Source organism: Anomalospiza imberbis, chromosome 7 (assembly GCF_031753505.1).
Source record: "Anomalospiza imberbis isolate Cuckoo-Finch-1a 21T00152 chromosome 7, ASM3175350v1, whole genome shotgun sequence".
NCBI lineage: Eukaryota > Metazoa > Chordata > Aves > Passeriformes > Viduidae > Anomalospiza > Anomalospiza imberbis.
This window is the reverse complement of record NC_089687.1, coordinates 11108148-11128477: the sequence shown is the minus strand read 5'-3', so window position 1 is coordinate 11128477 and position 20330 is coordinate 11108148. Positions and strand designations below refer to the sequence as shown.

At 42.1% G+C, this 20330-nt stretch overlaps 1 protein-coding gene and 1 long non-coding RNA gene across 9 annotated transcripts in view; one reads left to right on the top strand and one right to left on the bottom strand.

The window, feature by feature from the left end:
• Nucleotides 1-20330, top strand: part of LOC137476932 (uncharacterized) — a 541698-nt gene that overhangs the window by 11341 nt on the left and 510027 nt on the right. The gene's annotated exons all lie outside the window — the stretch shown is intronic.
• SEMA5B (semaphorin 5B) overlaps nt 1-20330 on the bottom strand; it is a 280124-nt gene that overhangs the window by 119792 nt on the left and 140002 nt on the right. For all 8 annotated transcript variants that reach the window (XM_068195396.1, XM_068195400.1, XM_068195401.1 and 5 more), the window contains one exon: nt 13926-14131. In XM_068195396.1, coding sequence (XP_068051497.1) covers nt 13926-14079 — 154 coding nt within the window. In that variant the 5' untranslated portion in view covers nt 14080-14131. The remainder of the gene's footprint in view (nt 1-13925; nt 14132-20330) is intronic.

The window sequence follows — 20330 nt, the reverse complement described above, 5'->3', positions numbered from 1 at the left end:
CCATCTAGGCAACTGTCCAAAATGCAATCACACAGGTTAAATGCAAAGCAATAGATCTGGCTATGCGTTGTTCAAAGAGACAAAGCTCTTCCAGAAGTTACATCTGTTAACATCAACTGAGCAATCTAGGGCAGGAAGTCCTGTTGTTAAAAAAATATATACCTGTTTTAAAAGAAAAAAGGTGAATTTCTATTTTAGTGTACCCTCAGGCGTGATTCCAGGGCATTCACAGCATCTCATCTTTCAATACCACCACCAACTTTGACCTTGTGTATATTACAGATCATAGAATTTCAGTCTCTCACCTTACACCTTTATTGCACAAAATAACTGGGAATAGATTTAAATATATCTTTCAGAAAGTCATCCAACTTTCCTGTGAGGACTTCTCTTGAGAATTTATTTTGTTAACTACTCTGGCTGTAAAATACATGGAGAATACCAAATACTCAGGGAGCAAGGCACAGATGAGACCAAATCACTATGACTGTAATCCCTCTGTGACCTGTTGACAAGTAGCCCTGCCTCATTCAAGGACTGGTTGTTGAAGATCCAGGAGGCTCAGCATGGAAGGTAGTATCTTCTGGTCTCATGCCAACAGGATACCAATACACAGGCCAATGACCTGATGACTCATAACAATAATGATGTAGTTCAGACCAGTTCAAAAGAGCTCAGGAAAAAACATGTTCCACTGTCATTTTATATTCCCAAAGATAAATTGAGAAGTCTCACTGAAGGCAGTCAGGTCCAAACACTTTGTTGCAGGCATTAGTTTCCCTTTCCACAGGGGCGAGAGGACAATGCTGATGAGGAATCTCACTAAGGCCTGTGGTGTCTTGGCATGCTTCACAGGATTACAGATGTGCAATGGTTTGAAACCTTTGACGTAGGGATATTTGTTGAGCAATTTCAAGTCCTTTCTCCCTCCAGGGATGGATGAACCTCAATCAAGCCCTTAAGTTATTGAAACCTTAAGAAAACACATATAAAAAGTCTCTGAAGTCTACATGGCCTGCCTCTCTTTCCAAAGCAGGACCTTGTCATGGAGCTTCTGCCTCTCCCCCGAACACCACCATGTTTCAAAACAGCTCCTACAGTCCCTCACCATGGAGCTGGACACCATCTGGTCTGGCCCCATGCCCTGCCTAACTGGACGCTGCCAGGGCCCCTCCGACAGTGAGACCTCCATCCTCACAAAAATAAAAGCTCTGCTGCTGGGGCTGGAGGGTTTCAGCCCTTCTCAGCATTCCTGTCACACTGTGTAACCACACACAATACATATACCTCCTCTGCTCTTCAATGAAAAGGCATGAGTTAAGGAATAACTCCTCTAACCTTCAAGCATCCTCCTACACTCCTCTGGGACCATTAATGATGTACTAGCACCAGGGAGGAGGGAGGCACTGCAGTTTCACCTCTGGCATTCTCCTAATGGGACTCTGACTTCTTTTTCTGTAGCTCTTTAGCTGCAGAGACATTTCTGAGCCAAGCAGCAGAACCAGCAACAATAACACCTTTCAGGCAGGTTAGCTGGCTGACGTGCTGCAGATCTTTTGGCATTTCTGTTGGTGATAGGGGTAGGATTAGAGAATTGCTATATAATGATGATACCTTTTAAGGATCCTGCTTTTAGGCCATAATTTCTCTTGTCATTTTACCTCCTCTTTTACTGACTCTTTCCTACTAACTAACCCACTATTAGAGTGCAGTGGCAGGAAGAATATTTCTTCATCTGCTGCTCTAAGCAAAAGCTCATCACTTCAGAGAGGTACACTCATCAGTGCTTCCTTTTAATGGCAAGCTCTGACAAACTACAGGTAAAAATAATTTTTTAAAAATTAAAGGCAGTAGTTTGCTTGAATCTTTCCAAGTTGGCTCAAATGCCAATCAAGCCCAAGAAATAACAGGCAGTGTCTTGATTTCTATTAGTACTGCAGGTGGTACAACTTATAAAGAAACCCTTCCCAGTTATTAAATTAAAGACTGAAAGGCATGCATCCTCATAGCAAAATTAAGCTTTTATAGGCATGTAGTTGGAGATTATTAAACCCAGCATGGTCCCACATAACAATGTATAAATGCAAGTCGTCAGAATTCATGCCAAATGGCACATTTTCCTTCCCAAACTTTTTTCTTCCTGTTAAGACGGAATGCAACTGCAACCAAGAATCAGGACATGGGTCTTTTTTCATTCAACACATTCAAATCTACTGCTTAGACCACAGGCATCCCTAAAAACATTTTCAGCTTCACTCTGAAACCAACTCAGTACTTCAAGGTAAATGCAGCCCTAGGTCCACCCCGTATTAGCTGAAGTTTACACATATGGACCCAATGAACTCCAGAGATTGCTTGTATTTGACCTTCTTCTGAAGGCTGATTTTTCCAGTGCTGACTCTTTAATTTGGCTGGAAACCTTCAGTGCTGGGGTATGTTTACATTTGCAAAAGTATCTGTTTAAAAACAGTATGAAAAATTTAAAACCAAGGCTCTGGCTTTGCATGTCGGCAGCAGGAGGCGGAAAACTTGGAACCACATGGCTTAGGGGCAAAATGTTCATCAAGGCCTCCTTTGTGCTTCTTGTCTCTAATCATTTCCAGGGGGTTAAAGATCTGTGCTCTCACTTCCTCCACATGAAAACCAACGAACAAAAGTTTAATAGCTTCCAACACCATCCATCTCCAGATATCTGAGTCAGAACCTCCAAAGCACTGCGAGTCCCTCTACAGCTCAAGGTGGCTCAGGTATCCAGCTGCAAAGAAGACAAAGTTTTGAAGGAAATGTAAGTCTGCAGGCACAGTGGTGCTCAGCTATTATGCAAGCCTAAGGCAAGGTGAAAAGAGGCCCTCTGCCATTTCAGAGGGTGGTCCCTGCAGCTTCCAGCACACTGCTCTGCTCTGACTTTCTGAGAACACAGGCTGGAACCAGGATTACTCAGCTGCACAAAGGACAGCAAGCCAATTTGCAGGAGCTGGGTTTAAGGGCCTGATCCAGAAGCTTTCCAAATCACTGGCAGTTTACCACTGAGTTTGGTGGTTTTTGGATCACCTCCTACCACCTTCTGGTAATACTTGAGTCTTCATCTCCTCAAAAGCAACTGCTCCCCACCTCACCCTTACTCTGTGTGTTCTGGAGGAAGGAAATATGTAAACACTGAGCTAAGGCTTCCCTGTCTGAAGGACAGCATTCACTGCTTCATCTCACTTAAGCCACTTGTTGCTACCATCCCCAGCAGGCTGCAACAGCTTTGAGTGTCCAGCACACATCACACAAGAGCAGAGAGATTAAATGTCCATGCCTTGAAAGTGCAAAGCCATTGTAGGTGCATGGAGTATGGCTACCCAGTGCTATTCAACAACAGCTCTTGCAAAATAATTCTCAGCAAGGATTTCCTATTTGAAGCAAAAGAAACTAAACTGAACAGGACCAAGGATTCTTTGTGTAAAAGGAGGGTATACCCACAAGCACAGACTAACCATGCTCCTATCCTAGAACTGCACAGAAAAGCTTCAAAGAGATCATAAAAAGACCTTATGAAAGATAAGTTCAGAGGGTCCCCATTCCAGAAAGGATAACCTGAATCCCATACCTTATGTAAGGCTCTGTAAAACAGGCTGATTCAGTGGTAAAATTTTGCAATGAAGTAGAGCATACACAGCACTTTGGACCTGTCAGACTCAATGGCAATAAAGAAGTACCTGTTCTGCAGATACTCAGACCTTTTCTGCAGTGCTAACTTGAGCACACATTGAATGCTTCCCTTACTGCCTCAACATGGTCTCTTCTAAGTTCTCTTAACTCACCTTACTACTTCAGGACATGCTTAATTACTGTGTGTGTCTTGGAGCACTCCTGGCAAGGCTCAGATGGCAGCCATGACTCCTGTAACTTGTACAATATCCCCTTTTGGTTTGCTTCAGCCTTGGCACAGGGCAGATGATGTATAGTGATTAAACCACTCAGTTTTATTTCAGACCACCCACTAGGCTGGAGGACTCTCAGAGTTGGATTTGAACCATGACCAAGAGATGCAAATCATATTGTAAAACAAGGAAAGGCCTCAGGCTCTCTTTTTGGTACAGACTGATGAAATGCCCCCTTTTCTAAATCAGACCTACCATCTCAGACCATCCTCTTCTTCAATTATTCTCAGTATTCAGAGATTTTCCATGAAGCAGACAGTTGCCTGCTGAGACTGAGGCCACAGTTTCCATTGTGTGTGGGCCCCTGACCAGACCCCTCAGAGACAAGGCAAACAGGGCTGTAACCAAAGCTGAGAAAGCTAATGATTACCCAGCCATTCTATCACCTGTCTTCTCAAATGCTGCAAGTGTGGACATTTCCAAGAATGCATAGATGCTACAATGAAATTACAACATTATTGGACTGACAGTGAATCATATTTTAATATCAGCTTCATTTGAAATTTTAGCTCAGTTGTAGGTCACACCACAGGTTAGTGCAATAGACTTTGGACATTAACTTTTACTCCTACTCCATGCTGAGTTTTAAGAGTAGCCTCCACAATGCAAAACCACTCCACAATTTAGCAAATTTATCAAGGGAGGGAGAAATCTTTTGCTGCACGGGCAGAGCTGAGCAAACAAATGTGTCAGCACTCAGAGCTCAACTTTACTTATGAGGCCAAAAACTCAATCTGGCTTTACCCCAGAAGTCCTCCTACACATACATATCACCCTGCTGTCTTGTCTTCCCATCACCACCTCCACCTCATTGCTGGTATTCTCTCTCTCTTTCTTTAAACTTGATTCATTGAAATCTTTAATTGTACATGAAATATATCCTCATCCCAACTGCTGCAATTTCCAATGTCATTGTCTTCTCAAATCTCTGATCTCCACTCACAGCTCTGAGGACTTAGAAGGCGGTTGACAGAATACATGCCCTCCTAAAAAATGGACCAAACCAGCAGTTTCCTTCTCTCTCCCCTCAGTACCTAAACCCAACTCACATGTTCTTCCAGCTGTCTCAGTTTCATAGTTTCATTCAGTTTACCCTTCTGACCCCATATTCACCTCTCCTCCCATTCCTGCTTTCTTTCCTAGCAGTTTTCACCTTCTAGACATGTTTCTACCTCATTTCCTGCCCACTCAAACAATTTTTCCTGTCTTGACCAACTACAAAGCCCCTTCTCAGATGAAAGAACAATGAACTAACCCATGAGTTGCCTGTGAGTCACTGTGATAGCAGCTTGCAGTGAGCCATTCCTCTTCCATGAGATCCAAGAAGCAAGAGTTGCTAATGCCCCTCTCCAAACTGTCCCAGAATATGTGTATAGGAGATGACTGGGAAAATAAAGAATAAGTCTTTTTCTCTTGGTCTTGTAAAAGAAGGAATAGTCCTATCCCTCAGCCACCAAGGAATAGAACAGCACAGAAGAAAAGGCTCTGTTTTTTGTCATCCTGAAGGAAAAAAAATCCCCAAACCAAAGACTCAGGTCTTGCCTCCACAGAGCCATAGGAATCACAATAAACATAGTAACATTTAAAGATCTGGATTATTTTATGCCGCTTTCCTTAATGTCTACAGCTTCTCTCTGAACTGATCTTGCTGAGTTTCTTCCACCCCAAGAGAGAAGTGACAGCTGGAGATGTAGGCATGGTCCCAAGAGACCAATAGCACTGACACAGGAGTTCTCTGTCTTGAGCAAATCATGAAACTATTTAATGTCTCAGTGGTTCTAATTGTTAAATGAGTTTAGTGATACTGTCTGGTGCATCAAGGCATAATTATCTGTAACGCATGTGATGTACAGTAGGCACAAAGTATAGCATACCAAGCATTTTGACTCTTTATTTCCTAAATTTTAATTGTTTCTTCAAAACAAATGTTACTAAATTGTTTCAATATGAAGAATAAGAACTTTGGCCTAACCCAATTTTTGCAAAAGTACAATTATAACTGATTGTTTATTTACTTTTTTATTATTAATATGGAGCAGCTGGCAAAACACATCAATATATGAGGAAGAACCCAGGGATTCAATCCTAGATAAAGCAAACACTAAATAATAAGCATGAACTAGTGCCAAATTCCAGTATGGGTCAGTATGCTGGTAAGTTGTCCTGGGGCCACCTCAAGGAAGGATTTTGAAGGACTGCAATTCACGTTCCCAATTTGGCACATTTCTACAGTATGCAGCAGTTCTGTTCCATCAGAGAGGTCAGTCTCATCCCTCTCTGTTTCGCTTGGGTTCCTAATTTGCACATGGTGAAGAGTGGGCAGAAGTTCCATCCAGACCTGACCTGGGCAAAGCTGGGAGACTTCCAGAAGCCAGGAGACTTTCACTTGGTAAATCCCTAGGCCTCAGGCTGGGGATTGGGAAAGAAGTCCTGTAACTCAAGAGAGGTTCTTCCCTCTTCAGCATGGTTCCTACAGCTCAGGCCCACCAAGCCTCAATCCCCAACTAACATAAAATCATTTAGGTTGGAAAAGACCTCTAAAGGTCATCAAGTCCATTAACTCAGCACTGCCAAGTCCACCACTGAACTACATCCCTAAGGGCCCCATCTACTCTTCTGTTAAATACCTCCAGGGAGGGTGACTCAAATACGCCATATCAGGTTCTCCTTGGCCATGGCAAATAAAGAGCAAGAGGGGATGCCACAGTGCTGCAGGAGTGGTGGATATGGATGTGTGTCCATGAAACACAAACATGTCCATTTGCCCCGGCTGAGATTGACAGGACCAAGGTGTGTGTCTACATAGCACAGGACTTTGTGGAAAGAATAGATTTGGCTTTCCTCAGCTGGCTGTCAGCTGGGACCAACACCACCCTGACACTTCCTCCCCTCCTCAAGAACCTTGTCTGCCACCCCACACAGCTCTGCACAGTGTCATGTGGCCACAGCCCTGCACCCCACCACCAGCTGCTGAAACTTGGCTGAGCAGTGCCACACACAGCCCCACTCTGAGCAAACCCAAAGACTTCTTGTTCTCCTGAGGATGTTGCAGAGTGTTTAAGTATTGTGATCTGTTGTTTACTGAGACAAGCCCAGCAGCTGTCACACAATCTCCCTACTGAGAAAGATAAAGTGAGTGCTCATGCATCACTTGCAGCTTCCTATGACATTCTGATGAGTATAATCCCTCTCTTCAGACAAGAAAGCAAGCTGCATTCTGGCCTCTACAACCACTGCACTCTGATGGGGAGAAAAAGCCAGCACCCCTTTTTCATCATTCAAGGATCCTTCAGTCTGCTTCCTCCACACTCGGAGGCAATTTTTTCCACTATCCTTACAGTTACATGTCTAAATCAGCCACTTGTGCCAGCAAAGGTGGTGCAATATTCAGTACAACCATTTTCACTAGTGAGAAGGTAGGAGAGGGCAGAGAAAGCAGGGCTAAACTCTCCTTGATTTTTCCCTACAGGTAACCAGATCTGCCACAGAAGCAGAAGTGTCTGATTGTGGGGAACATCTGAAGTAGAAGGTGATCCTCTTTGCTGGCTAACCAAAGACTGAACTGGAGATGCCCAGTTTAATGCACAGTTTGTGCTGTGTAGCTGCCAGGCCTACAAGGACTCCTGTCTTCTGCAGACAAAGCTCCCACCATGAGGCAGTTACAGCAAAGAAGGACAGCACAGGCTGTAAGTTCCTGAAAGAGTTTTGAAATTAGACTGTTCTCATAAGAATCAGTGTTTTAAATTGGAAACTGGATAATAACAACCCCACTGACTTCAAGAAAAGTACATGTTCAGAACCTGACTGAGCTAAGACTATCTGTGGGCTTTCCACAAACATTATGATAAAACAAGAATGTATGATAAACCAAGAAAATTTCTTATGAGATTGCTAGCACTAAAGTGAACTTTACCAAAGCATAATGTCATCCTTGAATGGAAGGTTTTAGGAGAATGTGATACGTGAACACTCACCAGAAGCAGATGTGCTAAATAAATGAGGTCTGCTGTACCACTGCTGCATCACAAACTTGTTCAGTTAGGGAACTATATTAAGTAAGATTTGAAATTGAAAATGAGGTCTCTCCAAGGGATGTCTTTGTTTGCACTGAACCACAGAAAAAGAAGATAAGCACTTCACTTTAGATTTCCACCCTGTTCCCTTTCTCTGATGTGTGCCCAAGAGCCATAAAAAAAGGCTGCCCATCTCTATGTCCTAGATCCAGCCCCTGTGCCAAAGACAGGACCATGCACATGCTGCCGTTAGCCTCAGTTACACTAGTGGTACCTCTGGGAAATATCAATCAGCTACTCTGTTGCTCACATGAGTTTTTCATGGCCTTGGTCCATGCAGAATGGTGACCTGAGTGCCTGTTCCTCCACACTGTGAGTCTACCTCACTCAGTCCTGCCGCTGAGGATGCGCCCTCTCATCAACACCACCACTCATGGTCACAGGCTGCTCCTTCACTTGAGCTGTTGTACCTCTTTAAAGTTTTACCTTCCCTCACTCCTGTATGTTAAGTTACTCGATCACTTCACTTCCTGAAGCTTCACTGCGAAGTCTTCCTCTCCTCTCCTGCTTGTCATGATTCATTCCATCTAAAGCATTTTGTGAATGAGGGGTATTCTTCCAACACTCCCTTTCTTCCTGAGGTCCCAAGAAACAGCACACTGAGTAATTTTTTCAATCAAATCTCATTGCTATTATTTGTGAAGCACCTTGGATACCATTAATGAGGAAGTCTTAAAGAACTAGCATCATTACTGTTACAATTATTATTTCAGAATGAAAAATATATTGTTTCCCTAACTACTGTATATTTATGGCTTCATCAATTATAATTTTCAAACAACTTCTAAATCAAATCTAAAGAAGAAAATTCTAGTTTCCATTTGCTACAGTTCTGTTTTTCAAGATTAAAAGGAAAATTGCTACAAATCTTGCTTAATGGAAAAAAATCCATACTGAAATGCACTGGAGGTCAAACATTCTGATGCACCCACAGCATGCCACCAGTTTCCAGTTGAAACTCCATCATCAGTTAATTATTTGGACTCCCTGAATGGAGAACCAAGAGCAGCAAGGGTATGAGCTAGAAGAAAATTCTCCCATAATGTATTGTGCCTTCCCTTAATGCTTACATAGATACACCTTTAACATTTCACCTCACAATCTTCATCCTTTGTTAACTAAAATTTTGGTTTGGCTTGTCAAAATTTCACTTGGTCAAGAAAAGTGTATATCTTGACCAGAATTTCCTATGGGGCTTTCCCAGCTGGCCTTTGGAGTTGATGAATGCTAACGTGCTTTTTCCCCATCAGTATACAGTAAAGGGAATAATGTATTAGCGACCAATTCTACAATAGTGGGAGTGTTTGTGAAATGTCAAGAACTTTCTAAACAAATAAATCATACCTTATTATCCTTCAGCCCACAAAGTTAAAATAGCTTTTGCTTTCAATACAAGAAAACATTTAGCTGCTCCCCACAGGTTTCAGTGTTTGAAGCTAGACGCATGTCAATAAAATGTTGTTCAAAGAAATAAAATATTGAGAAAAAACATAGCAAGCTACATTCAAGTCACCTGAAACACATTTATCTGGTAGGAGGTAATAATTACAGACAGTCTGAAGTAAACCCCCAGATTTAAACACTCTCAAACAAAATAATTTTCAAAACCTGAGGCAACAGACAGAGCAACTTGTCTGCATCTAGGAGAGATTGAAGATCAGACAATGGATCACACGCCACACATTGAGAACTCACACTGCCCATGATGATACAGTCTGCAAAGCTGAGATTTGCAGTCCTGAGAAGATCTAAGCTATTTGACCAAGTCCACCTCTGTCCTGTGCCTCAATATGGGATCAGCTGAAGTGTTTTTATGGATGAAGACAGGCTGCAATGATGTTCTTCCAGTTTACCCTAGCTGCTATGACCCAGGGGAAAAAGCCCTGAGAGACAGAACAGAGGAAAAACTTGGGAAGTTATCATACTTTTTTCTGAGCATACTGATTTAATGGATTAAATTAATGAGAAATAAATAATGGAAGGAACTGCAAGTGGAAACCTGTCTACACTCATTTCCAGTGAAGTTGTGAACATCCAAATGATTCACACAGCACAGATACGTTTGCAAAGTTTTAAGAACTTCTTTGGTAAACAAGATGAAGCCAAACACTCTGCAGCCATTGCAAACATGAGTGCACGTCCCTCATGGCTCTGGCTCTTGAAATAACAAACCTTATATAGTATTGCCATGGAAGATGTTTCTGGTTTTCCCAAGAGGCACATTACAAAGGAGCTCCAAATGTCTTTAATAGCAAAGGTGCTTTATATCCAAGAAAGGGCTGTACAACAGTGAAGTATACTGCTGGCAAGCAGGACAGTAGGACCCAGGCACAGCCCAATTGCAAAGGCAGGCACTGATCTATTGGCAGTAAAACCCATACAGAAAAAAACGAGAAATATTAACATGATTGACAAGAAGTAGAAACAAATTCTCTGGTGTTTGGCTTACCAGAGTGGACCACAGGGGAGCTGTGCTGGGATGACAAACTGTTTTGTGAAATTGGACAAATGGGACTTGGATGCATGTGTACATGCATGTATAAATAAAAAGGGATGCACTAAGAATACACTTGACTTGTTTCACTAAATTCTCAACTCACTGAAAAACAAACAAGTATGCACTATCCTCAATGTAGTTACCCACTAACAGTCAAATAGGTAGTAAGACACCAGAAACAGCCTCCTGGGAAGTTGAAGAGATCATTTTCTTATTGATCTAACAAGGGAAATCAAACTTTAACTGGATTTCCTATAAGCACAGAGTAGAACAATCTAATTATGAAAAGCCCAAACGGGGTATGTTATTATTGCTGGTGAACTGTACAATGAGCACCATTTATAAGCCCCAGGGAAACTGGGGCACTGTTGTGATAGTTTGGTGCTGTGCAAATACACAGAACAGTGCTTGCAGCACAAAATTCCTGTTGTGTCCTTCAGGATCTTCTTGCAGCCTGCAAGGATTAACCATTCAGCTCATGGCCCCTCCCCAGCCCACATCTCTCCTGGCACAGCAAATGCTATCTTTAGCATTTAAAGTATGTACATCTAGAACCAGAATGTATGCCCCTCAACTTGTCTAGGCCATTTTCTCTATGTCACATGTAATGGCAGAAATAATTTGGGAATGGAGTCTCTAAAGAAACAGGCATTTCTTCAGGTCTGAACACAGCTAAAGTAAAAGTATTTTATATACACAACCTTTCTGCTTAAATGAGTAGGACATGTACTGGATTCTACCTTTCTTACCCACTCTCATAGCAAGACAAAGAGATACAAAGCAAATCAAACAGATGGTTGGCTAGTGTGGATGAGATACAATAACAACATAAAAATAAAGAATTTCTCAGGAAATAAGGGGAAAACAGACAGAAAGAAGTTTTACTCTTCTACAACAAGGATATTATCCAGTCAACTGGATGTTAAGAATATAATCTAGGAGTAAAGTATAATAAAAAGAGACTGAGCACAAGCAAAGTGGGAACTGAAGCCTGGAGAACACAAAACATGGTATGGCTTCACGTCTGGTGATGGGAAGCCTGGTTAGCAAGGTTGTGAAAAAGAAGTTATTCAATCCCTTTGTAACATAAACTGTTTTGTTAGCCTATTCATTCTGGCAGTAAATTAATGTACCCTGTATGACTGATGGTCAGAGTCCTTATTATTATTGTGGCCCATCCACAGAAAATTGCTGGTGTAACATAATCCTTTTCCCTGGCAGCAGGAGCACCAGAAGGGCTCTGCTGGGGTCACTCTTTCAGTCATTACACACTCCCATTGTGTACCAGGCTGTGATTCATGAGTTGATGCATCTGGAGACTCACAGAAAGTCCCTGATCCACTCTGTTAAGCACAGACATCCTCAGAGCGATCTGGGAACACCACCATAAAATTTAGATTCCCCTACTTGTCTATCACTGCAGCCTAAACCTGTGTGTGCTGGCATCAGAACAGGGTATGGCTTTAAGAGAAATCAGATTATGAACTGAGATGCGGTTTTGGACATGTGAGACCTCTTCACCAGACATTATGTGCAGTGGACAAAAGGTGCCTTTAATTTAATTCCTACAGTGTATTTTCCAGCTGAGCTTTGCAGCAGAAAATACAAGATTAAACTGTATCATGAACAATCACAAGGAAACAGGTCCTATCAAAAAACATAACTCTGAATCTAACTCGGGTTTAAGAATCTCAAATGATAATCTGGGTCATTTTCTTGATGCATCTGCAATTTCAATATTACTTTCTTTCTTTTGCACAATTGTCAGGTTCTAATTAACTCACCAGTTTTTGCCCTCTATCACTGAAGAAAGGAAGGGAACAAGAACAGTGAAAGAAGAGGGCAGATTTTTTTTTCCTGTGAAATATTCATGCCTTATTAAAACAAAGCAAACTGGCAGATTATGAGTGTGTTTACACAGCCATCAATTCTGCAGAGTAGCACTCATACTGAGTGCCAAGAAATGCCCACCAATTCCTCAACTTCAGGAATTGGGGCTTTTAATATTCCCTGCAGAATGATTTACCTCAGTGCAGGATTGCACAGACACATCCTCTGTAAACTCAAATTTTGGTGCTTCTGGTTAATAGAGAGAGCAACACTTTTTCTCTTTTCTGTACCTATAATATTCTCTTTTTTTTTTTTTTCTACTGAATTGAATTTCACTGTTTTTTAACAGCAAGGGCTTCTCCTTTTGGCCCTCCCCAGTTAAAACAGATGGTTAGATTTATTTAGCAATTAAAATCAAGGTTTATTTACCAGACCAAGGTTAGAGCCAGTGCCGAATCATGTAGGCTTAAAGATTCTGCTAATTTATTTTAATCCACTTAAACCTTTAAGGCATGGATAATGGAAAACAGACAAGAAATCTCTTAAACTTTCCAAATTAAGAGACAAGAGTTTACTCCTCTGTGAAGAATAGTAAAGCTCTCTAGAAGAACCCAGAAAGGTCAGCAAGGAAGCCTTTGACTACTTTCTTCCTGGAAACCCTATCTCAAAGGTCACAAAACCACAACTAAATTGCCTTTAGCAAAGAACCTAACTAGAGACACATTGCAAGGTACTCAATTGCCTTTAGCAAAGAATGTAACTGGAGATGCATTGCAAAGTCTTAAATGGGAACCAAAATCGATATTCCAACATTTCAGAGGAAACCATTTTAGCAAGGAGACTCAGCAGCTGCTGATGCTGGCACACTGAGTTGAACACACTAGTCTGGAGTGAATTTTCAAATAATAGTGGTACCAAATGAAAGATCTAGCTGTTGTATGGATAAGTGGACAGATTATCCAGACAACAACTGAGGAGTACATGACATGTACGTTCATGGAAAATCTGAGTGGATAAGGACAAGAGAAATCCCACGCTTCAAAAGAACAGGAAAAGAATTGGCCATTGCAACACAAAGGCCCCCTCTCACATTCAAGTTAAATGCCCAGATGAAGGACAGAAAAACTACTAGCCCAGGTGACAAATACATAACAAAACCAAACCAAACCAGGAATGCTACAAACAAAAGCACAGCCACTCCCTGCAATTTTTAATCAACTCATTCCTCTTGCATTCAAGCATGTCCAAACTCTATCACATTTCACTTATTAAGTGTCTGGCTCCAGCAGGCCAGGTGAGGCATTACTGAAACCAGTTAGAGAACAGGAAACTGAAACACAGTTTCAGCATGGCACAAGATTACAGGGAGCCTCTAACAGAGTAGAAAATTGAGATTCTTAGACCAGTAGTCCCAAAACGGCCTGAATTAAGTGACTGCTGTGAAACCTCAGAATTAAAACACTGTAAAGCATCAAAGGGAAAATGATTCGTCAGGCCAATTCCCCTGGCCTGTGGATCAGAGTTGTAAGGAAAAACAGCACAGACTAAACCTAAATGGATCATCCAAGTGGAATCAGGAACAGGAATAGAAGCTCTTACCTTCAAAAGTAATTGTGGGGTGTTCTTTCCTAACACATTGCTGATGTTCAGCTTCAGTGTATTCAGGTACATTCTGTGATGCTGAGAGATGAAAAGCGAGAAGAAAAAGGCTTGGCAATGACAGGGAAATGGCCTTTAATCTTGAAACAATCATGACTGAAGGGCAGCTGCAGATCTAGCTTCCAAGATAGGCCCACGGAGGATACCTGAAATACAAATAATTCCTCTTTCAGAAAGGTTCCTCAGAAAGGCAAATGCTTATCCAGAGCATGTAATATGGGGAAGGGTGGAGTTCCCCTTTCCTACCAACCCCACTTGTGCTTAAGTATGTAAGGTAATATTCCACAAACAGCACCAAAACACCAAACCAAAACAACAACAACAAAAAAAAAAAAAAATAAAAACAAAAATCAAAAAACCCACCCCAATTTACAACCATAAAGAAGGGAAGTGCACAGCTCCCTAAACAGCTATCTCTGTGTACCCTTAGGGGTGTGTGCCTTATAAATCACCTGGTGTGCAATGGCTGGCACTGACAACATGAAATTTCAAATATCCCAGGTGTAAATGTTTCCCCCAGTGTGGATACCTCCCCCCTCAATTTCATAATGTGTCCACAGTAAATTCCATGCTAAATTCAAGAGATTGCTAAGGAAAGGGCATCATCACTCACCATGAAAACTGTTCTAACATGTCACTCATCCATCTGACCACTGCTGCTTTAAATATCTTGAAACAAAACAAGCCAGTATAAAGGTCTTGCCAGGAAAGTGCTAACTGAGGTAACATAAAAATTAGAATAATCTGAAGGGGAAGATGGTGAGAAGAGAGTCGATTGCCTTCGTTATTATGGGATGCTATAGCTCCCAGTAACAAGAGCTGAGGCACAGCTAAGAGGAGGAGCATTCACTCTCAGGTGAGGAGACAGGAAAGTCATGCCTTTTCTACGTGAGCATTTTTAACAACAGTATCAGTAAAGGCACAGCTCTAAAAATTCCCCCAGGCCTACCAGGCCTGAGGCAGAGGATGGAGGATTAATTAGCCCATGCCACAAGCTCCCCAAGATGATGCTGCAGCTTAAGAAAATCTGCATTGCCAAATTTAATCTTATTGATGTGCATAGTATATTTTCCTATGTAACTTTGTTCAATTATTGCAAGCACATGTTTTTAGACAAATAAAGTCTCCTACCTTTAAATGTTATCTAGTGATAAAGCTGATTCTGATTGAATTCACACATAATGAGATTTTCAATTCCTGCAGGTGTAATTCATAAAGTTAGTGTAACAGTCAACACCTGCAGTATCTGTACATCTATGTACAATCTACATTTGGCATCTCTAAAACACTTTCAGTGACCTGTAATGGGCAAACTGGTGGCAGGTAATATGAGGCACTGATGCACAATGACAGGCTCGTGGCATGGAGCAAACTCCAATATAGAGGACAACATTGTGACATTAAGGAGTTGGAAGAAACTTTTAAAGGTCTTCAGGCATCACAAGAGCAATAAGGGACTGCTTACACCAGAAATGGGAGTCAGTTGGTTTGAAAAATGGATCCTGTGTTTTATTCTTAACTGTATTTCTCTGTGATTTTAAACATACATAAAGATGAGTTGCCAGTGCATCCATTCTGCACGTCCTCAGCAGCAGCTCCATACCTCTGACTGAAAATAGCATTAGCATTCAGGGCTCGGGGTAGTTCTAGGGACTTGGTTTCCCAACCAGTGTGAGTGAGACATTACAACATTTCACATTTTTTCCATCCCCATATACATGCAGATTTTATGCAGTGATATATAAAATCCCTTTCCAGCTCTCCAAATGAGGTTCTACAGCACTTTACTATGAAGGGTGACTGTTTTTAAAAACACAGCAAATATAATGTTAAATTAAGAAATGGGACTGGCAGAAGGAAGAGATGTGAAATCATTCAAAGCTAAGGCCAGCCCAGCATTTAGTCATTAAGCACAAGCATACTGCAGGGTGGACACCACTGAGTACTGTGGCACCTCACATCATGGACATGTTGTATGAGCCACACTGTAATAAAAATTATTGATGATGAAGCTTCACATTATATTTTCAGACACTGGATTAAATGATCCTTTCTTTTCCAGTAAAGATCCAGAAACGAAGCACAGCACAGAGATGTGAAGGCCAGGGAGATGCATTTTGTATAGCTTTCAGATACACTTAAAGTCAAAGCCAAACTTTCCTTAGATAGGAGGTGGTTGTTGTGGGAAATGCACAAAAGGCAAAAGGACTTTTTCACTGTCAGATATCCTTGCTGGCAACTGGAAAAGACAGTCATAGAAATCGCACTTTATGCACTCTACTACTCCCAGTGCAGCCATTACTGGCTAATCCTGGAAAGAAGGTACTAAACTAGACAGCCTTCTAGTTTGAGCCAATATGGCCACTTTCATGTACTAATCATCCAGACAATGATCTCAAGCTAGGTGGAAAAAAATCTTAAAACAAAGACACGTGATAAGGTCCTATGCTCCTCTACAGCCCTGAGTGGCATGCAATCAGTAGATGAGTAAATTCAAGTTTCACACTCATTATGGCCATGAAATGATAAAAAGTTGCATACAGGGAAGCTTCATAACATCCCACAGCCTATTCTGTGCCAAAGCAGAGTACATTTACTAGTGTTTTGTCTGGACTAGTTGTAAAATGTGCCAAGTATCTGGATTTCTGCCACTTTCCCTGGGAGATTTTACCACAATCCAAGAGACTTCAGTGTTCCTTAGAAAGCTGTAACCAGTATTTGGGGTAAAGTTCCATCTTCTTTTCCTTATTGTCATAGGGAAATCCAAAGTGTGCATGAAAATAATGGTTTCAAACTTGAAGTGAAAAGTAATAAATGACCAAACCAAGGTGAAAAGGGAACATTATTAAAAACTCATATCCTTCACTGTGTTCTGTACCTCCTACATCCAATTGCATTCATCAAATGTGTGGAGCATTTGTGTGCTGGAAAGTTGAGGAAAATCAGTGTCAGGTGGAGCCCTGAGCTGGTGTCTAACTGGAGTCAGAGTCAGTGGGTAAATGCCAGCTTGATCAAGGGCAACAGAAGTCATAGCCCTAGAGCTGAACAATATTGAGACAGTGGATAACACTGAAAAATCTTAGTCCTTCAATCTGTCCTTTCCCAGGCTTCCTTGTTCACTTTTTCTCAGTATTTTAAGACTCTAACTTGGTAGTTCCCAGGTGCTGCAAATTTATTTCCAAAGAGAACCCCACACTCCTAACATGAAGCAGTGCCACGTGCAAGCGCAGGTCAGCTGCGTGCCAAGAGCAAGCTCGTAACTGCCTGTGAGAGTCCAGCAGTTCAAAGTGTTTTAATGAAATTAAATGTTTTCATTTTACTGGAGGTGGCTAAATTCAAGCCTCCCATTTTGCCCAAGCTGTAGATTTTCACTGTGAAGCCTGGAGTATGATCAGTGCTTAGGGCCAGTCCCCATCCAGACTGCTAAAATGCTGCACGTCCCAAGCACAACCCAGAGTAGTGGTGCTTTGCAGTGCTGGAGCTTGCCCTGGCCTTAAGCCATTTAGATACAGTTAAATGCTATAAAAAGAGCTGTTCTTATTAGACTGTCTGCTCAGAATGGCTTAGGGCTCAAGAAATCAGTTGTCAAGGTTTCAGTGCAGATGAGAGACAAGAGCTCAAATCCCTGGTTAAACTGAAATCTCAGACAGGACACTTCATTTCAATTCTTTATTTGCTCATCTTGATGCATCTTTACCACCTTAGCTGCTGTTCTCCCTGGCCCAATGCAGACACATTAAAAAGAGATTAAAATGTCCAAAAATATTGTCTGTCCAAGTTTATCTGTCTTGTACCTCATGAAAGCCTGTCCTCTGAGCCTCTGCAAAGCCCCAAGGGCAGTGATGGGGCATCTTTCTCCCCTTTTCTACTCCACCCAGTGTATCCCTACAGCCCTTCGACAGAAAAAGGTCAATAAATTCAGGCTACACTGGATTTGTTGACATTTGCTCCACAGTCAGGTATTTTATAGAGCACCACTTCTGCCACCATCCTCTTGTCTCTTAAATCAGGCTTTCTTAGCTCATGGCCCTCCCTGACTGCAGTGGCAGGGGATGTGCAAAGAGCTGCTCCATCTGGGAAAGGCAGGAGGTCTGCACGCTCAGAGCGTCTCCAAAGCTGAGATTTGCAACCTCAGTGCCCGTGTCAGCACAAACCCACTCTGCCTGCCCACCTCCCAGCCAGGACATCCCATGGCAGCCCAAGAGTGACAGGGGATAATTCTGCTTTGCCTTGTGGCTTCACCCCGGCGCAAGGGCAGCGTTCAGGGGATCGCCCACAGTCCCTCCCTCATTTATTGTCAGGGCATGAGTCTTTTCCAACTCACCCCGTATTGTATCATTGCAACTCCATTGATTTCACAGGAACTAATCCTGATTTACAGAGGGTAACTCAGATCAGGCCCCTTTTGACTAAAGCTCTGTGTCTAAAAGAAAAATACCTTCAATCAATCTTCAGGGCTTTAAAACAAAGCACACTTTAAAAATGGCTGTACCAGAAATTCATATCCTGCTTTCCTCTGACTGTAACTATCATTTTGACTTAATAAAATGTGACAGTAAAGTTAAAGGATAAAAGAAAATGCTTCATCTTTCATTTTAAAGGAAAGACATGCCTTTAAAAAAGACTGAAAAAGGAACCTCCTACAAAAGCTTTAGTTCTTCTGTTCAGGATCTTTTGTGATTGCCACAGTTATGGTTTTATTAGACTGGGACAGCAGAGGCAAGAGGAGCAATGGAAAGATGTGGACATTAAAGTATTCAAAAAAGCGCTGGAAGAATAAGGGAAATAAATATAAACATTGTAAAGAAAGACAGCTGAGAAATGTGGCGATGACAGGCTGGCACAGGCAGCTCTGCCCTACAAAACAGAGCTCCAAGGCCAACAAAACTTTATTCATCTGATGCTCCTCACCCTTCCCTCCCTCTCCAGCTGGAATCCATCCCACCCAACTGGCTCCAAGGGCCATTCCACACTATCGAAGAAAAAGCACAGCTTTTCCCTCTGCCCCTGGCCACATGCACACACTCAGCCCTCAGCTGTGCCCGTGCTGGGGACATGGATCTGTCTTACAGCCAAAACACGGCATGTTGCACTTGCATGTCCAGAGGTCAAATCCCATATGCACTGTTAGACTGGACTTGTGGATACTGAGATTCCCTCACTTATTTACTTTGTGAGGGAATGGAATCTATGGAAATGGTCAAACTATGGCTGAGATGAGAATCTGTGAAGAGATCTTGTTTTGCTTTAATTAAATTACCCTACAGTCTTCAGAAGAATCAGTGAGCTCACTTTGGATTTCATGGTAGTTTATATGCCAAAGGTCTTGCTTTGGCTGTCACCAGGCTCGCGTGTACCCACCTTGTTCAGGGCTTCCCATGGCCTCAAGTGCAACATCATCTATGAGTCTCACACTGAACTCGCTCTCACAGCACCCCAAACCCACATTTTCATACATATAATCCAAGGGTTATCTTCAAACCCCCCTGCAATTCAGCATCAGGGTGCATCTCAAGTGTGTACAGGCAATATGCTGTCTGAAGAGCAGAAGCTTGAGCTCCATGCTGACCCCTCTCACAGCTCCTGCCCCACAGAGTCTGCAGGGCCCACTGGCAGTATCACAGTAGGTTTTATATCAGGAATAAAACAATCGAGATTTTGCAACACAGGTCAATTCATTGAAACCCTTCTGTTATCTAGATCTGTATAAATAATTCAGGTAACTCTTTGCAAGGGAGAAATCAGTTTTCCCTAATATACTGTTTGGTTCATGGCTCGTGAAACCTGTAGTGGAGCTGAATAGTAATAGTCTATACTTTGATGTTCTTAGGACTACATTCCACAAAAAATTGACAATGGGGGCACTTTACTTCTAGGGCTCTTTCTGATTGCTGATCAAAGCCACCCAAGACTGGCCAAGGTCAGAAACCAAGCCCAGAAAATGCAATGGGATATTTTCATTCAGAACTGGTAACAGAGACGAAACTCTTAATAATGGTTTAGGACAAAATGAATTGGTTGTTGTCAGGCCACTTCTCTATGGACTGGTGTAGGCCCTCAGTAAACCATCAGCCACCACTTGGTTACCTGGCAGTCCATTGCCACAAAGTCCTGGAAACAGAACTGTTTCCTCACCTGTAGAGGAAGCCCTCCAAAACAAGACCCTATTATAGAGAGATTCCATTCAATAAAGCTGATTCAACAATAAAAGTCTGTGTAGCAGCACCAAATATACTGTACCTCTGGGCTCCTGCCAAATCCAGTGGGCATAAATAAATATCTGCTCTGCTGACACTCAGACTTGCTTCTGAGTAGTGCTAACCTGACCACACACTGAGTGTGTCC